We start from the raw sequence: 19,695 nt of genomic DNA, 5'->3' as shown, positions 1-19,695 counted from the left end.
GATAAAAGAGAAAAAGTGATTTATTAATGTGTAAGAGAGATAAAGTGATTTTGAAATTTTTTTTCTAAACAAAATTTTAAAAATTTTCTCCAAAACTACTCTCTCAAAAACAAACCATACAAGGCCATAATTTTTTTTTTTTTTTTTTGCAAATAAATGAAAAGATTAAAAAAAGGTTATGCTAAAAACCCCAAATGATTTATTAAATTTTTTATCAAACCTCTCATATAGGTATGAGACCTATACATATGTGAGTTTGTGTAAATCTCACACCTATATTAAAGGTTTGGTAAAAAATTTAATAAATTAAATAATAAATATGGTAAAATCATGCTATTCTATTTTTGTTCAAAAATAATCTACATAGAGAAACCTACAAAATGACCAACTTTACTGTTAAGCTTTCGTTTGAGATATGAATTGACTTTTTAACTATTTTAACTTGAGGCTAAAAAATCTCATTTAAGATAATTTTTTTTACTTTTGTAAGAAAAAAATAAAAATGATTATAATTTGAATCTGACGCTTTATCTTATCTGACTAAAATAACTAATTTTGTCCTATATAACTATTTTAACTCAAACAAACATGCCAAACATAGCCTCGGATGAGACCTGTGGTATAAATAATAAATAGAATTAGAAAATGTTAAGTTCCTTATTTTCATTACAAGAATGAAAATTATTAAAGACTGCAACACAGCAGAGACAAAATTTAGTAATAATTATTATTATTTTCATAAAAACAAAAACAATTTATAACTAGTGTTGCCTATTCCATGTAGCAGAGGCACACGAAAATAAAATATCAATTAAATTATAAAAAAAATAAATAAATAAATAAAGGACTTCTCATACGTAGAAAACGCACAATTTTCTAAGCAAATTGGCACGAAGTGTTTGATAAAAATAAATTTAGAACAAACAAAAGCCTAAGAAGAACATCCTCACCAATATATCATTATTATAACAACATGAGAGGCTGATTAAAAAAAAAAAAAAATTAAAAAAAAAGAAGAAAAAAAAGGAAGCCAAGATGACAAGGCCGTGTGGTGGAAAAGCAATGGGATAGATTCCTAAGGTCCCTGTAGCGATCCAAAACCAAAATGTCGGCAATCTTGCAAGTTGGAAGGCTCAATGTAGCACCGCTATACATTCCACCAGCTCTGGTTCTATTTCTACAAAACCCATATCATCCAATGCAACAGATACAAAGAAGCTGATCCCATTTCCGGTTTGGGTGCCTCTTAAAACTCCGCTATTAACATTGTAATTTTCTATCATCAACAAAATGCTCATAAAATTAACACCCACCCAGAGAAAACCCTTCCTAAATGACACAGTAATTATTCTCGAAAGAATCCCAAATTGAACTTTGCACAGTACCATTATATTCATAAATTTTTAGCCAAGCAAGTCCTTGAACAAGTTGGGATTCGGGCTTGTTGGTGTCACTCCCATTTGCCTTACCAGAGCATCCTTTACCAGCGATTCTTTAGTGTTCGGACCCTTGACAGTAGCTGCATTTGACAAAGCAGACATGATATTGACATCGTCCTTACTACTTTGCCCGCTTGTAAGCATATCAGCATACAGAGACATGAAATCTGGCGCTTCAGTAGAACCAACCGCACCGTAATTTTCAGCCAAAGAAGCATCTTGAGCTGCTGGGTCAAGAAGTCCTTCCAATTGCTTAAAAGGGTCCACAGACGGGGCAGTGCTTGTGACTGACGACGGTTCACCCAAGTCGAGCAAGTCTGGGGGCAGCTGAAGAGGAGTTTTCTGCTCTCCAGAAGTTTCAGAAGATGAAGTCACCACCCCCTTCACCGTGTGGGATGTCTTTGAAACCTTTTGGCTTGTGGTAGAGGATGACCTCTTCTCAGATTTTGACGGACCCCCAAACAGTGAAGCAGCAAGCTTCTGTTTTTCTGGAGAAATCTCAATTTGAGACCTTTTTGAATCATAAGAGGTATTGCGAGGTTTCGAGTTTAGATTGCCTGCCGCATCAGGTTGGGTCACCCCATTCACAGTTCTCTGGGAAGTGGAGCTCGAGGTGGATGGTGCAGGAGAGGAGTAAGTCGGCTTACCCCACTTCCTTTGAACCCCATCGAGTCTCAGCTTGAGTTCTGATGGACCTGTTTCGGATACAGATGGCACTAATACGTTTTGGTGTATCTCCCTCGGATAAGAAGGCTCGGGAACTGGAACAAGTTCGGTTGAGGATGCGATTGAAATTGGTGGAATTCTTGATGAGACGACTGGTTTTGGAAGCTCATAGGCCTCAAACCTAAGAGAATGTGTTAAAGCTTCATTATGCTCTTGGTTTCTGAAGCTGCTAACATCTAAAATTCCAGAACGTTCATTCTCGGGAATGTAGGGCTGAGCTCCCTTTTCCAATGACTGTTGGACGTAACTGTTGAGGAATGAAAGGCTTTTATCAATCTGCAAGGAAGATAAACATTAGTAAGTTTGAATTTTCCCAGGAAAATACGGGCAGCAGAGAGAGAGAACAGAGTCAAGTGGCCACAAGAAATAGTGGTCTGCAAAAAGCTGACTGCAGAATTTCAAGTCACAAAAACACAATATCTGTTGCCACAAAAATAGAGACGTGTATGCTTCTACATTGTCCATAATATAAACATGAACTTTATTTTAATCAACAGCAAACTGGCAACTGGAATATTTAAATCTACAAATTTAGTGAAATTTTTACAACACTACTATCTCCAATAGTTTTGTTAGATTACTCTCTTCCTAGGAAACTGGCATCTGAATTGATAACCAAAGAAATCTTTACAAAGTGAAACAATCATAATATCGGATTAAAAGAAACAAGGTTGTTCCCAATGCGCAAGGCTCTCGCTTACCCCACTTCTTTTATAAGATACAGGTAGCTGTGCCTCAACTTCTATTTATTTATTCTTTTTTTTTTTTTTTGTGCATTTGAAGAGGCTGACTCCGATGATTTAAACCCGTGCCACAATGCTGGCGATGGTGGACAGCACTTGCCATCACACCATTCGAATACATGGAAAAACAAGTTACTAATTGGCAAGTAACTTGAGCACCAAACGAAGTGAAAAATTAAATATGTACTGTCAAAACATATAGGAGAATAGAAGAAGTTATAGCAACAATAATTTATGAGATACTGGAAGAACTCCCCAATAAAACAATAGGATGCATCCAAGAGAGCAAACAAATAGACAACAAGAAAAGCTTCTAATCATTTTGTGAAAAGTGTATAGGGAATGCAGACTAATTTATCCATGTCAGAAGTATGCAAAAGCTAATTAACAAGCCAAGAACCCCAACAATAAATTAAAAACAAAATGTACTATGTGGGTGTTTGGGAAGTGAGTGTTTTTGTAGGTTTTTTTAGTTGTAGGATATTATTAGAGGAAAAAAAATTTGTGTTTGGGAAGATAGTTGGGTTTTTTTGTGGTTGGATGTGATGTTTGTGAGAGAAAAAGTGAAATGATTATGGGGTTTGATGTGATATTTTGTTTGGATTAGTTTTTTTTGGTTTTGCAAAACATTTGTCTTGCAGTGAAAAAAATCAAAAAAAAACCCAAAAACCAACTTGTCAAACACCGCCTATACTTAAGATATCAAAAAAAACCTCAATGTCTTCACAACTTGCATCCAGTGGCATAATGCTTTCAACAGCATGAGCATCTAAGCTGATGACTGCTTGGAGCTCATATGCACGTTGCTGCAAATCTGTTGAGTGGGATGCTGATAATTCTTCAATCAAAGATTGACACTGCAACAAGGAAAGAAATTACCAATGTATAGTCAAAACATAAAAGCGGAATTGAATTCTCATGATGCTGAATACGAGTCTATGACACAGAAAAGCATATACTTTCTTGTCTATGATGCCCACATATATTTTGGTGATGATATACACATACAAAACCAAAATAATAATAATAATTAATATAGCAAGCAGTGCATATAGAAAAGCAGGGAAGCAGTAAATGGAAGAATGCCACTAGCAGGGAAACCTGAGAACATAAATGAATCAAATAAATCAGGCTCAAATCGCATCGTAACTATCAACTCCAAAGAGAGAATGCATACCCTAGAGACACATGATTTAGGTTCAACATAATTTAAGGATATGGTATAGATCCAGAAGGATGGGGTTGAGGCAGAGTCGAAGAGAAAGAGGAAACTTTGGCTTATGATTTATAGCGATCCCATTTAACAGCTAGTACCACCACAAATACTCAGCCACTTAAGTACAAAACTGATTTAGATGGCTAAGGTATGAGACGTGTGCTGAAAATACCAAAAAGACCTACCTCAGGTAGCACATCGGCTTTTCTCCCAGCTGCCATCTCAAAGGCGTATATTTTCATAAGTGCTGTAACTGCATATGCCTTGAAGGAAGAAAAAATTCAGTACAAGTTCAAACTAGAAAAGAAATGAGTGCAAGGCAATAAAATCATCAATTGTATTACTTTGTCAAAAAAAAAAAAAAAATCAATTGTATCAAATCTCAAAGAAACACTCCTTTCAATAAATTATAATCAATTATATGCATGTGCATATTGAAGAGATTCAAAGTTGGTAGTTTTTCCTTTTTCAGTTCTTAGATTACTCAAGGGCTCTCAATCAAAACTGAGTCATCAAATACAAAATTGGGATACTCCATACCATAGGAAGAGACAAAATTCCAAGGTACCTTGACAGTGTCATCACTGGAATATGCTTCTGCCACATCACATAACTTCCCAGTAATATAAGAGGCTGAATACTTTCCATCTGCAGTTCCATATTCCCCCAAGACCCAACAAATTACCTGTGACACAAAACTAAGAAATAAGACAACAAACACAAGAAGTATATCCAAAACAATGTCAACACATATACCGCGGGGGGGGGGGGGGGGGGGAAGACAAGAAAAAAATAAAACCTAGATAGGAGAGAATGTACTTGTAGAAATGCAGATGGCAGCTTTGGCTCTCCAATGATATGCAAATATGACTCTACCTGCAGCCAAAAAATAAATAAACATCAAGAGAGGAATGCTAAATTAGAAACTTTTGGGGGGGGTGTAAACTTAATCCATTGAAATCAATCAACAATAAAATGTGGTGGGAGGAGAATATGCTTTTTTTTGCTATGAATGAACATCATATTTTAAAGCAAACAGTTTCATTCTGGATAACCCAGTGAGAATCATTAGATCACAGAATATAAGAAGACTGTTAGAGTTGGCTTTAAGCAACAGCAAATATATGAAGTGAGCCAGTAGAAATTCATTATGAATACATACAGCAGAAGATCTGAGCTGACTATCTGCAGTATCATCATCCTCCCCAAATCCCTCAGCAATCAACCGCATCAAGTTATGTGCCACTTTAATATTAACTAGATCCCCTGCATGCTCGAAGACTCTATTCATGGTCTGTAGTACATAAATCAAGAGAAAGCCAATAGGTGGAAGTTCAGAAGACATAAATATAATGTTATCTCCAAACAATCACAACAAGAAAAGGTAACATTGACATAACCTGAATGAACCATTGGTTGCTTGGTGCAAATTGCTCCGCAAGCTCAACACATCTGGACGCTATTTCAGTTTTGTAATGATTGTCATTAATGTTTATCACGTAATCAATCATACGATCAACAATAACTTCTACATTGGAGGACTTCGTCATCTTATAGAGAAGTTCAAAGGTTTTCCTCTTTAGAGTATCATCTGGGTCCTGTGTCATCAAGCATGTCAAAGTTTGACCAAAACATAGTTGAAGAACAATTATGATGAAAAACTGTCAAAATTAGTTTGAACATCAAATTGAAAGGGTAACGTGGCATTAGTTTCAATAAGATTACAACCATAGAAACAGAAAGAATTTCGCAATGGAAACACGAAAGATTAGAACTTATAAAAATAAATAAATAAAATGAACCAAAAAAAAAAGGAGGAAGAGGAAGCATTGAGCAGCATCCTTATCAGGCCATATCTAGTTATCACCTACTTTCAATTAATTATAACTATTATTCATGGAGTACAAAGGTCCTGCTTTTTCCTCAGAGAGACACTCCAGTTTTTCCTTTCTGGTAAGTAATAAAAACACCCCAGTAATCAGCAAGAGGTCATTACAAAAACTTTTTGAAGCAGCGATAATGCTAGCTATGTTTTATGCAACCAAATGTTGGGTAATACTTGCCATTACAATAAAATAGACTAGCTAAAGAGCGAAAGTTACAGAGAAAAGCTAGCTCATCTTTGCTTCCTTTCATAAATTTCTAAAAGCGAGAAAAACTTTTTGGAATTATTCACTCTTCCATTGAAGTGCTAGGTGTCATCACTCCAATGATGACTTTGTTAATGCTCTATAAACATTTACATTCCAAATACTTTGCTTACCATAAGACAAATTTCACAAATACTTCAGCAGAGGTCAAAGTATAGGAGTAGTTTACATCAGCCTGACAAAGCAATATTGATCTAAAAATTCCATGAATGCATATACAATAAAATAGACTAGGTAAAAAGTCAAAGTTACAAAGAACAGTTAGCTCATCTTTGCTTCCTTTCATATATTTCTAAAAGCGAGGAAAACTTTTTGGAATTATTCACTCTTCCATTGAAGTGCTAGGTGTCATCACTCCAATGAGGACTTTGATAATGCTTTATAAACATTTACATTCCAAATACTTCGTTGCTTACCATAAGACAAATTTCACAAATACTTCAGCAGAGGTCAAAGTATAGGAGTAGTTTACATCAGCCTGACAAAGCAATATTGATCTAAAAAATTCCATGAATGCATATACAGCTCATGTAAGACAGATAAACTAATCACAAAACAGACAGAAAGTATATATTAACTACACAGTTGTTAAAGCAATAAAATAAGGTTAACATGGAAAGGTATAACCATTCAAGTGTGCACAAAAACAAAGGGGAAAAACAAAGAACATGAGCACAGCCTGCATCTCTGATGGCTCCATCAACACGAATATATTGATGTCAAATGCATACGAGAAAATGTTTCTCACCTCTAAGCAATCAATCACGGCCAGTTGGTGTTGTTCAGCGATTTCTGGACTTATCTTTATCAACCGACCTAGGGCATCTATGCCCATATATTTTAGATTGTGACTATCACTCTGTCCAACAGATAAGAATGCATAAGAATGCATGAAAACAAGTTAAAGACAAAAAAAAGCAAAACAACACACACAAGTTGCAGAAGGCAAACCTTCAAAAATTTAGATATTGCTTCTGCTGCAGCCTCTAATAACTTAGTATTGGGATGTATGGATGAAGCACAGCATATGCACTCATATAGAACAGCATTTCCTATGTTACTTGATGAGTCAAACTTTCTCATTATGTCACCCACAACAGTATACATATGTTCACTAGCCTGCTTGTCACCACTACCCAATAATGCCAAAATTTTCAGCAACTTGATCTGCATAACAAAAGGAGTGAATACTTAAAACATATCTCAATTTCAAAATAAAAATAAAAATAAAGGCAAGCAAATCAACTCAGTAATAAGTATAATGTAACAATTTAGAATAAAAGAGACAATCACACTCATAGAGAGAGTGTGTGTTTGGGTCCACACACACACTCTCTCTCTATGGGTGTATGTTTGGGTGCGTTAATGGGTACGATTGTAGCATTGCTAATAATTTATCAGAAAAAATAGACAATAATTCTAATAACCAAGTAGGGCATAAAGTTTTCAGGTTTTGCACCAAGACGTAACCCCAATGTGCGGAAACTGCTTCTTTATCTCATGTGGAGAAGCAAAATTGCCACAATCCAAAATGTCAAAATGGCAACGCTTGGGTAAGAGTTATTGAATTTGTTGTTTACATGGATCAAAGTGAAAATTAATCACTCTCCTAGTTCTTTTTTTAATTTTAATGATACTTCACAATGTCACTATGTTTCGAAGTTGCTCTTGGTGCAGATAATTTAGCATGCAATTTGAATAAGGTTGTCCTTGGCACCTTTTTGGTGAATAAATTTTTTTGCTCCAAGATGGAGACCCTCACCTTGCCATAGCCACCTTAGATTTTTAACATAAAGGGGACAAAAAAGGCAGAAAAAAATATAGAAAAGGATCAAGCAGAAAAGATCATGGACATGTTAATATGTACAAGCCAAAAAAACATGGAAAAGCTCTCATGTCACCCTAAAGACATCAATTTTTTCACATTAGCAAGCAATACAACAAAGATCTGCTAATTTGAGCAGTTCTCACTCCCAAGAAATAATTATGCCAAGTCAAATTGTCAAAGCTAAAGCTATAAAAATTTGTTTAAAATATTTGCTAATAATTCCCAAGAATATTAAAGTCTATTCATTAAACCCTAATCCCATACTAAGAGAGAGAGAGAGAGAGAGAGAGATTAAACCCTATTAGGCCCTAAATTCACAAGACTAAACAGGCCTTCCTAAAGCCTTCTATTAGCAACTCTCAAGGACCACTTACTGCTCTTAAGAAACAGTGCATGCAGGCTATGTTTTGCATCCTTTATGCCTACAAATTAAGCCTCTTTGGCATTAATTTAGCTTCTTCAATGAATGAAAATAATTGGCCGAAACAAATTTCATAACCAATTTAATCTTGGCCCTTAGAATCAGACTAGTATGGCTAAATTTCAATTACCCAAAATCTACGAAACCAACCTAAGTTGCACAGACACGAGTATAGACACGAGACACTCAAAAAGTTACAATACGGGCACGGTGGAGATACAAGAAAAAAATATTTTCTACAATTTTATTTACTATGTATATGAATATGAATTTAGGAATATAGATATGAGAGGCATCGATGTATATGTGGGTTCATTTTATTTTTTTATTACTTTTTTCCCTCTTTACTTCCATGTATTTTACTTTGACCCCAAATTAGCTCTCTGATATTATTGTTATTTAAAAAAAAAAAAAACTACAAAGGTATCCTTAGGTGTGTCCAAACACAAGACACATGTCCATGAAGCATTCCGAACATGTACTAAAAAAAATAATTAAAAAATTTGACACGCAAAGTGAAGTGACGTGACGTGTCAGACACATGGACACGCGTGTCCCTGCTTTGTTAGACATGAACATATACACAACACCTATCTTGGAGTGTCGATGCTTCTTGGAAGCCAGAACATAAAAAGTCTAAAAATAACACATGAAATATCTAATAGTAAATCCCTTTCACGGTTCTTTGTTTGTTTAATGAAGACCAAAGTTATAGCCCAATATGATTTTCGGGGCAATTGTTTGCTTTGGCAGGGCCATAATTATACAAGTATTTTGGTGGCCACCACTTTGCTTACAGTCTCCAAAGGCATATAAAGAAAATCCAGCAAATTAGCCTCTTCAGGCTTTAATTTCATAAGCCCCACATGGTACAATTTATTGTCTCAAAAGCCTCCAAAAAATCTATAGCAATCAAAGCCTCCTTAAAGTCCCAGAAATTGAGTTTCATGAAGCCCAAAATTTTATCTTCAAAAGCCTCTCATGGCTCCCCTGAACTTGTCTATCAAGGCCCAAGTTTACCACCTCCAAACTCTAACCATCAAAACCGCATTGGGTTACTAACTTAACACCCAAATTCAGCCCATTCAAATGGCTTCAAAATTGAAAAAGCCATGCAACCCAAGTAATGACTAGTTCGTATTGCTCTCTTAAAAATTAACTTGGACAACCTCTTGGCCAGCCCCATTGTGTCTTAAAATGAACAAATTAACACCCACAAATTCATTCAAATCCAAATCCAAATTCTTTCTAGAACATGGCTAACTTGATTTTGAATCAAACTTGTTTCCTGATTTGGATACGTAGGTGACCCACTTAAATAGACCCAGTCATAATCCTAGCAAAAACAAATGTTCACCCAAATGAAATGTTCGGTCATTTGCCCACTCAAAGCAAAACCCAAAAATAATAGGTTATTTAACCACAAAAAACCAAATCAAATCAAATCAAATTACAAAATTAAATAGAACATATGCCCATCAAACCCAAAAATAAAATTATACTCGTCTTCGAACTACATTTGGCTTGATCCCACAACATGGGTACGCAAGCAACTTAGATGAATAATAAGGGTCCAAACCTTGAAATAAAAAAACAAAAAACAATTCTCTGTCTTTTTGTCTTGATGAGACTTGTGATATTAAGAAGTTGGAATCAACGGGTATATCCCTTAAAACAAGGCATTGTAATTAAGGGATACATTATATCCTGAATAGGTCTAACCTATATAATAAAAATTTATTTGACATGTTGTCACGTGAGTGGAATTGTATATGCTGGAAATCGAATTTTTGCTCAACAAGAGCATTCAACAAACTATTTGCTAGTTAGATATTAAGAAAGCATGTGATTAAATATTATTTTGGTTTTTCTGTTTTATGTCATGGATAGGATGCAAATATTCTTCCTTCTATTCATCTTCGTGCTACAAACTTCAAGTAAAATGTTGGCTAAAGATAGTTACTGTTGAATTCATTGAAGGCTTTCAAGTGGGGGAGGTCAAATGAAATGATTTGATTGTATTCAAAATTCCAATATAATTCATGCAGATGAACCCATTACCTTAAGTGGAAAAGTACTGCATCAATCCAAATACCTCACATCTATGAAGCACCGACACGTTCCCAGGCTCTGCGTACGAGCGTCGGACACGTGTCGGACACGGACACGCATCGGACACGCGGTAGACACGTGTCCGACACTCTCACTAACGTGTCTCCTTTTTTTTTTTTGAAATCTTCCAGTTTGGACACGCCATGGACACGGCGGGACACTTTTCGGACACTCGTGAGGTGGATCGAAGGAGCCCTAACTATTTTCCTTGATCGACAGAGAAAGAGAGAAAGGGATCGAGGGAGACAGAAAGAGAGAAAGAGATCGAGGGAGACAGAAAAGAGAGAGATCAAGGGAGGAGAGAAGACAGAAAAGGAGAGAAAGAGATCAAGGGAGAGGAGAAGCTAACCTGTTCAGAAGCTAAGGAGAGGAGAAGCTAACTCGTGAGGTGGATCGAAGAAGCCCTAACTGAGGTATTCTTCTTCTTCTCTTCTTCTCCTTCTTCTCTGTCTCCATCATCTCTGTTCTTCTTCTCCTCTTCATTTTCGTCTTCTCCTCCTCCCTTTCGTCTCTCCCTTTTCTGATCTCTCTCCCTCTGCCTTTTTTACTTCACATTTTCTCTCCTCTATCATTTCTCTTTTATATTTTTTTTCTTCTCATTTTCTGGACTCAACATTTCTCTCTCCCCCCTCTTTTTTTTTTCTTTTTTTTTTTTTTTTTTTTCTTTATCCTTATTTTTATGTTAAACTTAAAATTCATAAAATAAATTATTTTTATTTAAAAAAAATCATTTTTTATTAATTTTTAAAAAATATATATTTATTAATTTTATTATTATTTTGATTGTATAAGAATTAATAATTTTATTTTTATTTTAGACATATAATAAATAAATAAAATTATATATATTAAACGTGTCCCCAGCGTGTCGTGTCCCCTATTTTTTGAAAAATTGCGTTTTTGTGTGTCCGTGTCGTGTCCGTATCCGTGCAACATAGCCTCACATGTAGGGGTGTAAAACGGACCAAGTCACTCAAGCTCGACTTGTGTTCAACTCTTAAAATCTCATTCAATATTGGAGCGTAATGTAAACAAGCCAAACTTGAACATATTTCAAAACTTGTTAAGTTTTCAAACCAAACTTAAACAACCTAATACTTGGCTCGTTAAGCATATATGCCATAAAAAACCAAGCTACCTTCCATGTACTTGGGTTACCAATGAAGGTACATTGACATGTATTGTATCTAGGCCAAAAAATTAAAAAATAAAATAAAACAAAACAAAACAAAAGGGCAAAAAGAAAAGGCTTAGTTAGGATCTTCAATAAATCCATATAGTTGGATACAACTCTTCAGGCTAAAAAGATGGAAGCATCATTACCCTTTCATGCTTCCAAAACTATTTACCTTCATAAAGCCCAAACAATATTTGCATCTACCCATAGATTGTGGTTCTGGGAACTATTTCCTCAGGTAAATATGGGTTATCAAAATTAGACATCCCATTATCTAACCTCAACACAGCATGTCTGTAGCTACACAAGAATAAGAAAAAATTGGGGCTTGTGCAGATTAATTCACCAAATTCTACTAAAATTTGCAAGCAGTTATTTCTGTTAATGCAACCATCACCTTATTTGTCCCTTTGAAAGAGAAAAAAAAATTACCAATATCTTGTACAATAGGCTTGAATATGAGCTAAAGAAAAAATAAGTATAATGTGGCATACCTGAATGAACGGAGCAGGCATCTGATGATAATCATAACTCTTTGGTAATCTACGTTCAGCCACTTGCTTAAGAATGCTGACAAAGCTGACAACTAAATCCTTATAAGAAGGACCATCTACTGTAATGAGATCAAAAAGAGGGCAAAGTGTTGCACCCATAACCCCAGGATCATTATCACAAAGCTTCTGCAAAAACAAAATTTTATTTAACAATAAGAAAACAATTGAAAAGAAAGATAAAGGAACATGTGGGCTCCCTTTCCCGGAGTACAGCGGTTATATATGTGATGAATCGATGATATATATATACACATACATATGTTTGTATGACTCAAACAAACATCGTTGGGGTAAAATATATACATCCATTTTGGATGGGCTATATTGAAGAACGACATAATTGAACCATTGTTCTCATATGTGTGGGTGTGGTCCTCATAAGGGATTGGATTACTCCACTCTAATTTGCTCTCAACCTTAAAGTGTTAACATTGTTAAAGCAATCGGGTCTTGTTTACAACAACTTGTGGTATCTATAATATATATTCTATTATATTAAGTCAACAGCTTTGGTAGTGTTCTACAGCTTTCTCTCTCCTTGTGCCAAATGCCCAATTCTCTATTCAAAACAAAACAAAACAAAACAAAATTTGATAGAGAAGAGAGAAGGACTCAAACCTAAGACAATGAGTCTTGTAAAGAACACTCTTACCAATTGACTGGCATGCGAGATATATATAGTAAATATTTTGTTTTGTTTTTCCTTATTTGAATTGAATTGCACAAGCCAGCTGCTAGTATTAACAAGTTACAGACTTCAAAATCTCACTTTGATGATTGCCACTATAAACACAACCAACCAGGCAGTTGCAATTCTATTGCGAATTTGTAATCAGCCATATTTGTAGAAATACCAACACTTATCTTTAATGCAGACACAACAATGTCACAAATAACAAGTATAGAGTACCATACACCATCAAATCTAATTCAAAGTAACGCTTTTTTTGTTTTTGTTTTTGTTTTTGAATTAGTACACACCTTTCGGAAATTGGAGATGAGATGGTTGACAGAAGACGGCGACCGCTGATAAAACCGATGAAGCGCCATGACCGCCTTCTTCCGAACCGCTTCCTTGGAGTGTCCCAAGAGCTCCACCACCTGAGGAAGCACCGCAGGGATGGTCTCCTCATTGATCAACTTACACACAGCATTCAACGCAGCACAAACCACCAAGAAATTATCCGACTTCAAGTCTTTCTGAATCGTATTCACTATCAATATAATCAGATCGTGGTCCTCGTTCAAAAAAAGCGTCACAGCCAAGTACCCAGTTCGCTTCAACAAAAGATTGTCATCGTGGGTCATCTTCACAGCATGTATGTACCCGAACGAAGCATCGTGACCGAGCATTTCAACATAGACGAGTCGAATTATGTACTCCTTCATCTTCCTCTTGGGTATATCGGGCTCTGAAATTCGGCGCTTGAGGATCTCGATCTCGTGTAAAACAATCCGATCTTCTTCGGCCTTGGATCGAGCCTCGCCGATCGACTTCACGAGGTCGAGGAATTCCTTCGATTGCCCAAACCCGCCTTGGGAGCCCATTGCGAGCTCTCTCCCGATTGTCTTCAGCTGCTCCATCTTGGAATTTTCGATTCCAGGGCTTCGATTCGATTTGAAATATCGAATTTGAATCGAATGGGTTTCTAGGGTTTTTCGGGTGATCGAATTTGGGGTTAGGGGGGTCGCCAGAGAGGGATCTGAGAGAGAGTGAGGAGAAGATGAAGATCTAGAGGAGAGAAAAAGGGTTTGGATTAATTTGAAGCGTAATTGAGAGAGAAGCACATGACGACGAAAGGGGCTGCTGTTTTTTTATGAGAAGTATACTATGACACGTGGCGAGCATGTGGTGTGAGAATTTTTATTATTATTTTTTTTATCAAAAATTTATTAGCAAAAAATGGGACAACAAAAAAAAAAAAGAAAATGTTTGGTGATCATAAATTTTGTAACTCAAATGGCTCGAAAATGTCAAAACGATGTCGTTTTGACATTTTTGGAGTTGTTTTGTACTCGAAATGACATCGTTTTGACGTTTCCAAACCATTTGAGTCACAGAATTTGTGGCCACCAATCATTGCCCAAAAAAAAATTAAACTCCAAAATAAGTTTAATTTTTTAAATTTTGTTCAATTAAATTTTAAATTTAATCAAAATTCTCATTCATCATTCTCATAGTTTAATTACACAATTGTATAAATTATTAAAAGAAATATTAAGTAAAATAACATGAAAAATATAACAAATAGTGTATTTATAATATTTTGAAATATATATCTACAGGAAAATTATTATTTTGAATTTAAAATATTCATATCACAAATATATATATATATATATATATATTGTCTTGACATCATGTTACAAGAACAGCGATGATAGGTGGTCACAAATTCTGTGGCTCGAATGGCCCGAAACTGTTAAAACGACGTTGTTTCGGGTATAAAACAAGCTAAAACGACGCCGTTTTAACAATTTCGGATTATTTAAACCACATAAATTGTGGCCACCAAACATTTTTCGTTACAAGAATTGGTATCCTGTCAAGCCTACCTATCTTGGCTTGTTAAAAATAGAGCTAAAATCCACCCGTGGATTAAGCCTAACAGGCTTTTTATTGGTGAACTTGAGGCAGGACGATCTACTATTAAAACTTTAAACTCAAGTATTATCCAATAGCCTTGTTCCAAATGAGTTCATCGGTCGGGCTACCTTTCATATGTCAATGGGTTAGGCTCACAAGGTCGGCCACAAGTTTATTTCAACAGACTAGAATTTGAAGCCTATTTTTTTTAATATTTTTCATTAATTTTCATATATTTGTTTACAATTTATGATTTTTGAGCTACTCTAATAGGGTGCCTCTCATGAGCCAACATGTCAAAACTATGAATCGAGCTAAGTCAAGTTTCAAACCCTAGCCTAATCTCAAACCCAACCTCATTTAGGCTGAGCTTAGCCAAACTAGGCTGGGTTGGTCCACATGTGATATTGGTTCAAACCAAATAAAAGTCTAACGGTTTTAGATCAAATGATTACCCTTATGTCACATAGTAGACAAACAAAATTTGTTTAACATGTATCCTTCAATTTGTTTAGTTAAGTTTTTTTCAAAGCAATATATAGTCTCATTCTATAATTTTACCATTTTAAAAATAATATATGATGTTATGAATTTTTAAAATTTATTTTATTTTTTGACAATATTGTTAATATTATCATATACATGCTGAAAAATAATGATTTTTCGGCAACTTTAATTAGAAATTAAAGTGGGACCTAACCGCCAGTTAAGGTGGGGCTGAGTGGTTTTGTATTTTCTTAGGTGAGAAAATTACAACACAAAAATAATGAGCTGAAACCATTGAGTTGTAAATAAGAATTATTTCATAAAGTGGGCATCAATAAAGTTGGGTTTTTAGACTTAGGTCTCGTTTGGGAACAAGTTTTTTTTAGTAACTTTTTAACTTTTTGGCTAAAATATGATGTAAAAAAATTAATATATTTGGGATGACTTTTTAATTTTTTACGGAAAAATATGCAAAAAGTAGAGAGAAAATGGAATTTTTGACTTTTTGGTAGGTTGTTGGCTTTTTGATTTTTTTAGTGATTTTTTAGCTTTTTGGCTAAAAAAATCACTTGTCAAACGAGGCCTTAGTCTTGGTTTGGACTGGGCCTAGACTTGTACTTGTGCATGTGCTGGGTTTGGTCTTAGACTTAGACTTGGACCTAGTCTTGAGCTTTGGGTTAAACTGTGTTGAGCTTAGTTTGTTCATGTATTTAAAATTGAACTTGGATCGAGTTGTGACTTAACACTTGTATCCATGTTGCAGCCTATTTAATTTAATTCTCAAAACTTATACATTATATACATATTATGATTTATATAATGATTTTGGAGTTTTGAACCTTGGCAACTCTAGCCCTAATGGCTAGAGTTGATAACATTTGATGACCCCATTGATGTTAGTCTTCATGGCTAAGGCTCTCCCTTACTAGTATAAATAAAGGTCTTTCTCCTCCAACTTATTAAGTTATTTTTAGAGAGGTTTTATGATGGAAAATGAGATGATGTTTTGAACTAAAAAGTTAGAGATGATTTTTTACGCCAAATAAAATTTTTCCTATCTTTTTTTTTTTTTGCTAGCCTCTTCTTTGGTTCTTGTTAGAGAGAGTGCAATCATTGTCAAGTTCGCCGAAGCTATTTAGAAGGTACTTTTGCATTAGCTGGTTTCGACCGTCGTATCCTATGAGGCAAACATCAACATACCTCCAGCACCTATCGAGAAGATATGAATCTGTTTTAAATAAACTGTGGTATCACACAGGTTTCGATTTGCTTCTTTTCTTATAATTTGTTATTTAATTTTTCAAAATTTAGTTTACCTCGACGAGTTATAATTTTTAGTTATCCATGTTAATAATTTGTTCTTTTAGTAATATAATCTAATTAATTTTCGTTTGTAGTTGTGTCGTTTATTCTGTATTTCATTTTTTAATAACAAAAATTATTTTGTCATTTCTATTTAATTTATTTTATATATTTTTCTTGTATTATTATGAAAAAAAATACCAACAATCTTAAAACAGATTTTTTATAAATAGTTTTGCAAAAACAATTTAGTTTTATTTTAATTTATTATAGTAACTCTTTGAATTAAAATTAATTTAATTACCTAGAGATATTGGATTGTTTTGAATTATTTATTTTTAATAATTTATTCATGCAATTTATTTTATGTTAATTAGTTATTATTGCATAAGTTATTTGATTGTTAGTATTTCAGTTGGTAGGAGTTTATAAAAATAAAAATTTTATTATGTAAGATTCTTACTATTTTATTTGATTTGTTTGATTGTTTTCTTTTATAACTAACTTTATATACAGGTTTACCTAAGCGAGAAATGATGATGTATAATACGAACAAATAAATAAATTGGAATTAGTAAATTGGATTACTAATTTTTTATTTTATCAAGATTACCTTTGCGTGGAATAAGGAATAATATTAGATCTTCGGAATTTTAGTGAATTTAATTATTCACTTTATAGTTCAGTTTGATTTTGGATTTATTTCATATGTTGTTTTGAAAGTGTGGTGATAATTTCAATTTAATTTGATTAATTAAATTCTTGAAAAAACTAATAGCTAGATTTTGAAAATTTTAAGAGATTCGGCTAGCCAAGAAGTTTTCGTCGGTATAAAGTATCTCCAAACAACTTTGTTTTAAGAGAAAATTTAGTAAAACAATGGTCTTATTTCTGTGATTGCTTATGATTATGTTGCATTATCGCATAATGGTATAATTTAGCATTGTAATGATAGTAACTCTTATTCATTCTATTTATTTTTGGTTGTATCAATTGTGAGTTCTTTCATGTCTTGATAGGTTATCAAGAAAATTACTCCAAAATATTTTTGTATTCCTGAAATGATAAGTGGGAATTTAACTTTATTATTATATATATTTTATCATGGTTGCACTATTGGATTGCCAACATTATAACCATAATATTTCTTTATGTATAATTGATTTATAGCTATGCAACTCATAACATTTTTGTAACGGCAATGCATCTATATCCTTTAAATTACACATTGTGAGTTATAACTGAAATTACTTGTGTAATATTCATTTTATTTGTTCATTGACTCATCTTGTATCCAAGTGTGTATATGAACAATAAGCATGGAGATTTAGCGGCAATGATGATAAAGTTTATAATGTGTTCAGGCAAAGATAAGCATTACAAGTGAAGAAGTGTGTTCTTGGCTAAACAGATAATTCTAGATGCAACCATGAACTCCATTTTGTAGATTTAGATAATTTGTAATTGTAACAGTTGCATTTTAATTCTATAGTAGGTTTAATTTGTAATTGGTAATAGCAACCATGAACTCTATTTTGTAGATTTAGATAATTTGTAATTGTAACAGTTGCATTTTAATTTTGTAGTAGGTATAATTTGTAATTGGTAATAGTTTCACCATAGTGAAAAGAAAGGGGAAAATAAAGAAATTATAAACCTTCGAGTTTAGAGAAAGCCTTTGGGATTGATTTTATTATTCCCAAAGTGCTTTGATTTTCTGTATTAGAAACCAAAGTTTAGCTTTGGCTAAAGAGTACTTCTGATTTGTTCAGAAATGGAAACTAAGATGGATTTGATTTCAAACCTTTGTGGTTGAAAGAAATCTTTGGGTTTTATCTTTTTATTCCCAAAGTGGTAGGAAACTAAGTTTTGAGAAAGTCTTTGATTATAATTTGATTATTTCCAAAAGTGTTTTGTTTTGGGAAAAGAAACCAAATTTTAGCATTAGCTCAAATATTTTTGATTTTTATTCAGAAATAATGGGCTTAATTCTGGGAGTATCGGTTAACTTTTATGAACGGTGTAATTCTGATAGCAAATTTTAATTGCTTATAAGTTTTGTAAACTTGGTTTGTTTTAACCTAGTTTACCCCCCTGAAAAACTTAATTATAAATTTGTTTCTCATGAATTAAGAGTCAACATGCTCTTGAAAGTTTTGTCTAAGGTTAACTAGGTCTTAAGTGGGACCGGTGTGACCCCTTTAGTCTTCTTGGAAATTTTCTTAACCACGTTCGATCCTAGGGTAAGTGGTGAGATCAATTTTAAATTAAATTTCAAACTTTGGAATTTTCTAGTGTTAAGTTTAGTTTGTAGAAAAACAGAATAGTGAAATTCTATAGTGATTTTTCAAAAATGGCTTCAAGAAGTGACAATAGAAAATATTGCTCCACCTGACAACCTTAAACCTTGCGAGGTTCTTAAAAGAAGATCTAGAGAGATCAAGTGTGATTAAAGGAAATCATAAGATTGCATGATAATATCTCTAAATTAATCAAAGGTAATTAGTATGTTATCCATGTGTCAATTATAGCATGTATGATTGCTATGTGACTTTACTTGAAAGTAAAGATGAGACAACCCGTTAGGGTGGGTGAATATATTTTTGAATCTTTTAAATTTCAAATATATTCTTATATTGGTGGCTCCTAGTGAGTACAGGATCATTGATCACAGAGATAGAAAACTGGTGGTTCCTAGGAGGTATTAGACCACTGGCTACACAGTTATGAGATTGTAGTTCCTAGTAGTGGAGAGGCTACTGTTCATATGTCAAGACATAATGATTCCTAATAATGTAAGAGTCTATTGATCCTATGTCAGGACGTTGTAATTCTTAATAGTAAAGTGACTACTGATCATAGGTCAAATCATTGCGATTCCTAGTATTCGAAAATCTACTGACTACATGCTGAGAAATTAGTGATTCCTAGTGATAAAACTACTGGCTATGTTA

General features: G+C 34.0%; 1 protein-coding gene across 1 annotated transcript; it reads right to left on the bottom strand.

The window, feature by feature from the left end:
- Positions 1-854: 854 nt before the first annotated feature.
- Positions 855-14,197, bottom strand: LOC114269043 (Adaptin family protein). Its single transcript, XM_082901812.1, has 11 exons — positions 13,348-14,197; positions 12,307-12,492; positions 7,226-7,441; positions 7,023-7,133; positions 5,525-5,722; positions 5,287-5,418; positions 4,944-5,000; positions 4,693-4,809; positions 4,310-4,387; positions 3,622-3,765; positions 855-2,441 (listed from the first exon to the last, which is right to left on the bottom strand). The coding sequence occupies exons 1-11, from the start codon at positions 13,948-13,950 to the stop codon at positions 1,404-1,406; spliced, it is 2,880 nt and encodes a 959-aa protein (XP_082757938.1). The 5' UTR covers positions 13,951-14,197; the 3' UTR covers positions 855-1,403.
- Between the last annotated feature and the right edge of the window lie 5,498 nt (positions 14,198-19,695).

The sequence above is a fragment of the Camellia sinensis genome, chromosome 13, assembly GCF_055761805.1.
Source record: "Camellia sinensis isolate YWXY chromosome 13, ASM5576180v1, whole genome shotgun sequence".
NCBI lineage: Eukaryota > Viridiplantae > Streptophyta > Magnoliopsida > Ericales > Theaceae > Camellia > Camellia sinensis.
The sequence above is the reverse complement of the archived record's forward strand: the minus strand, read 5'-3'. Positions and strand labels throughout refer to the sequence as shown.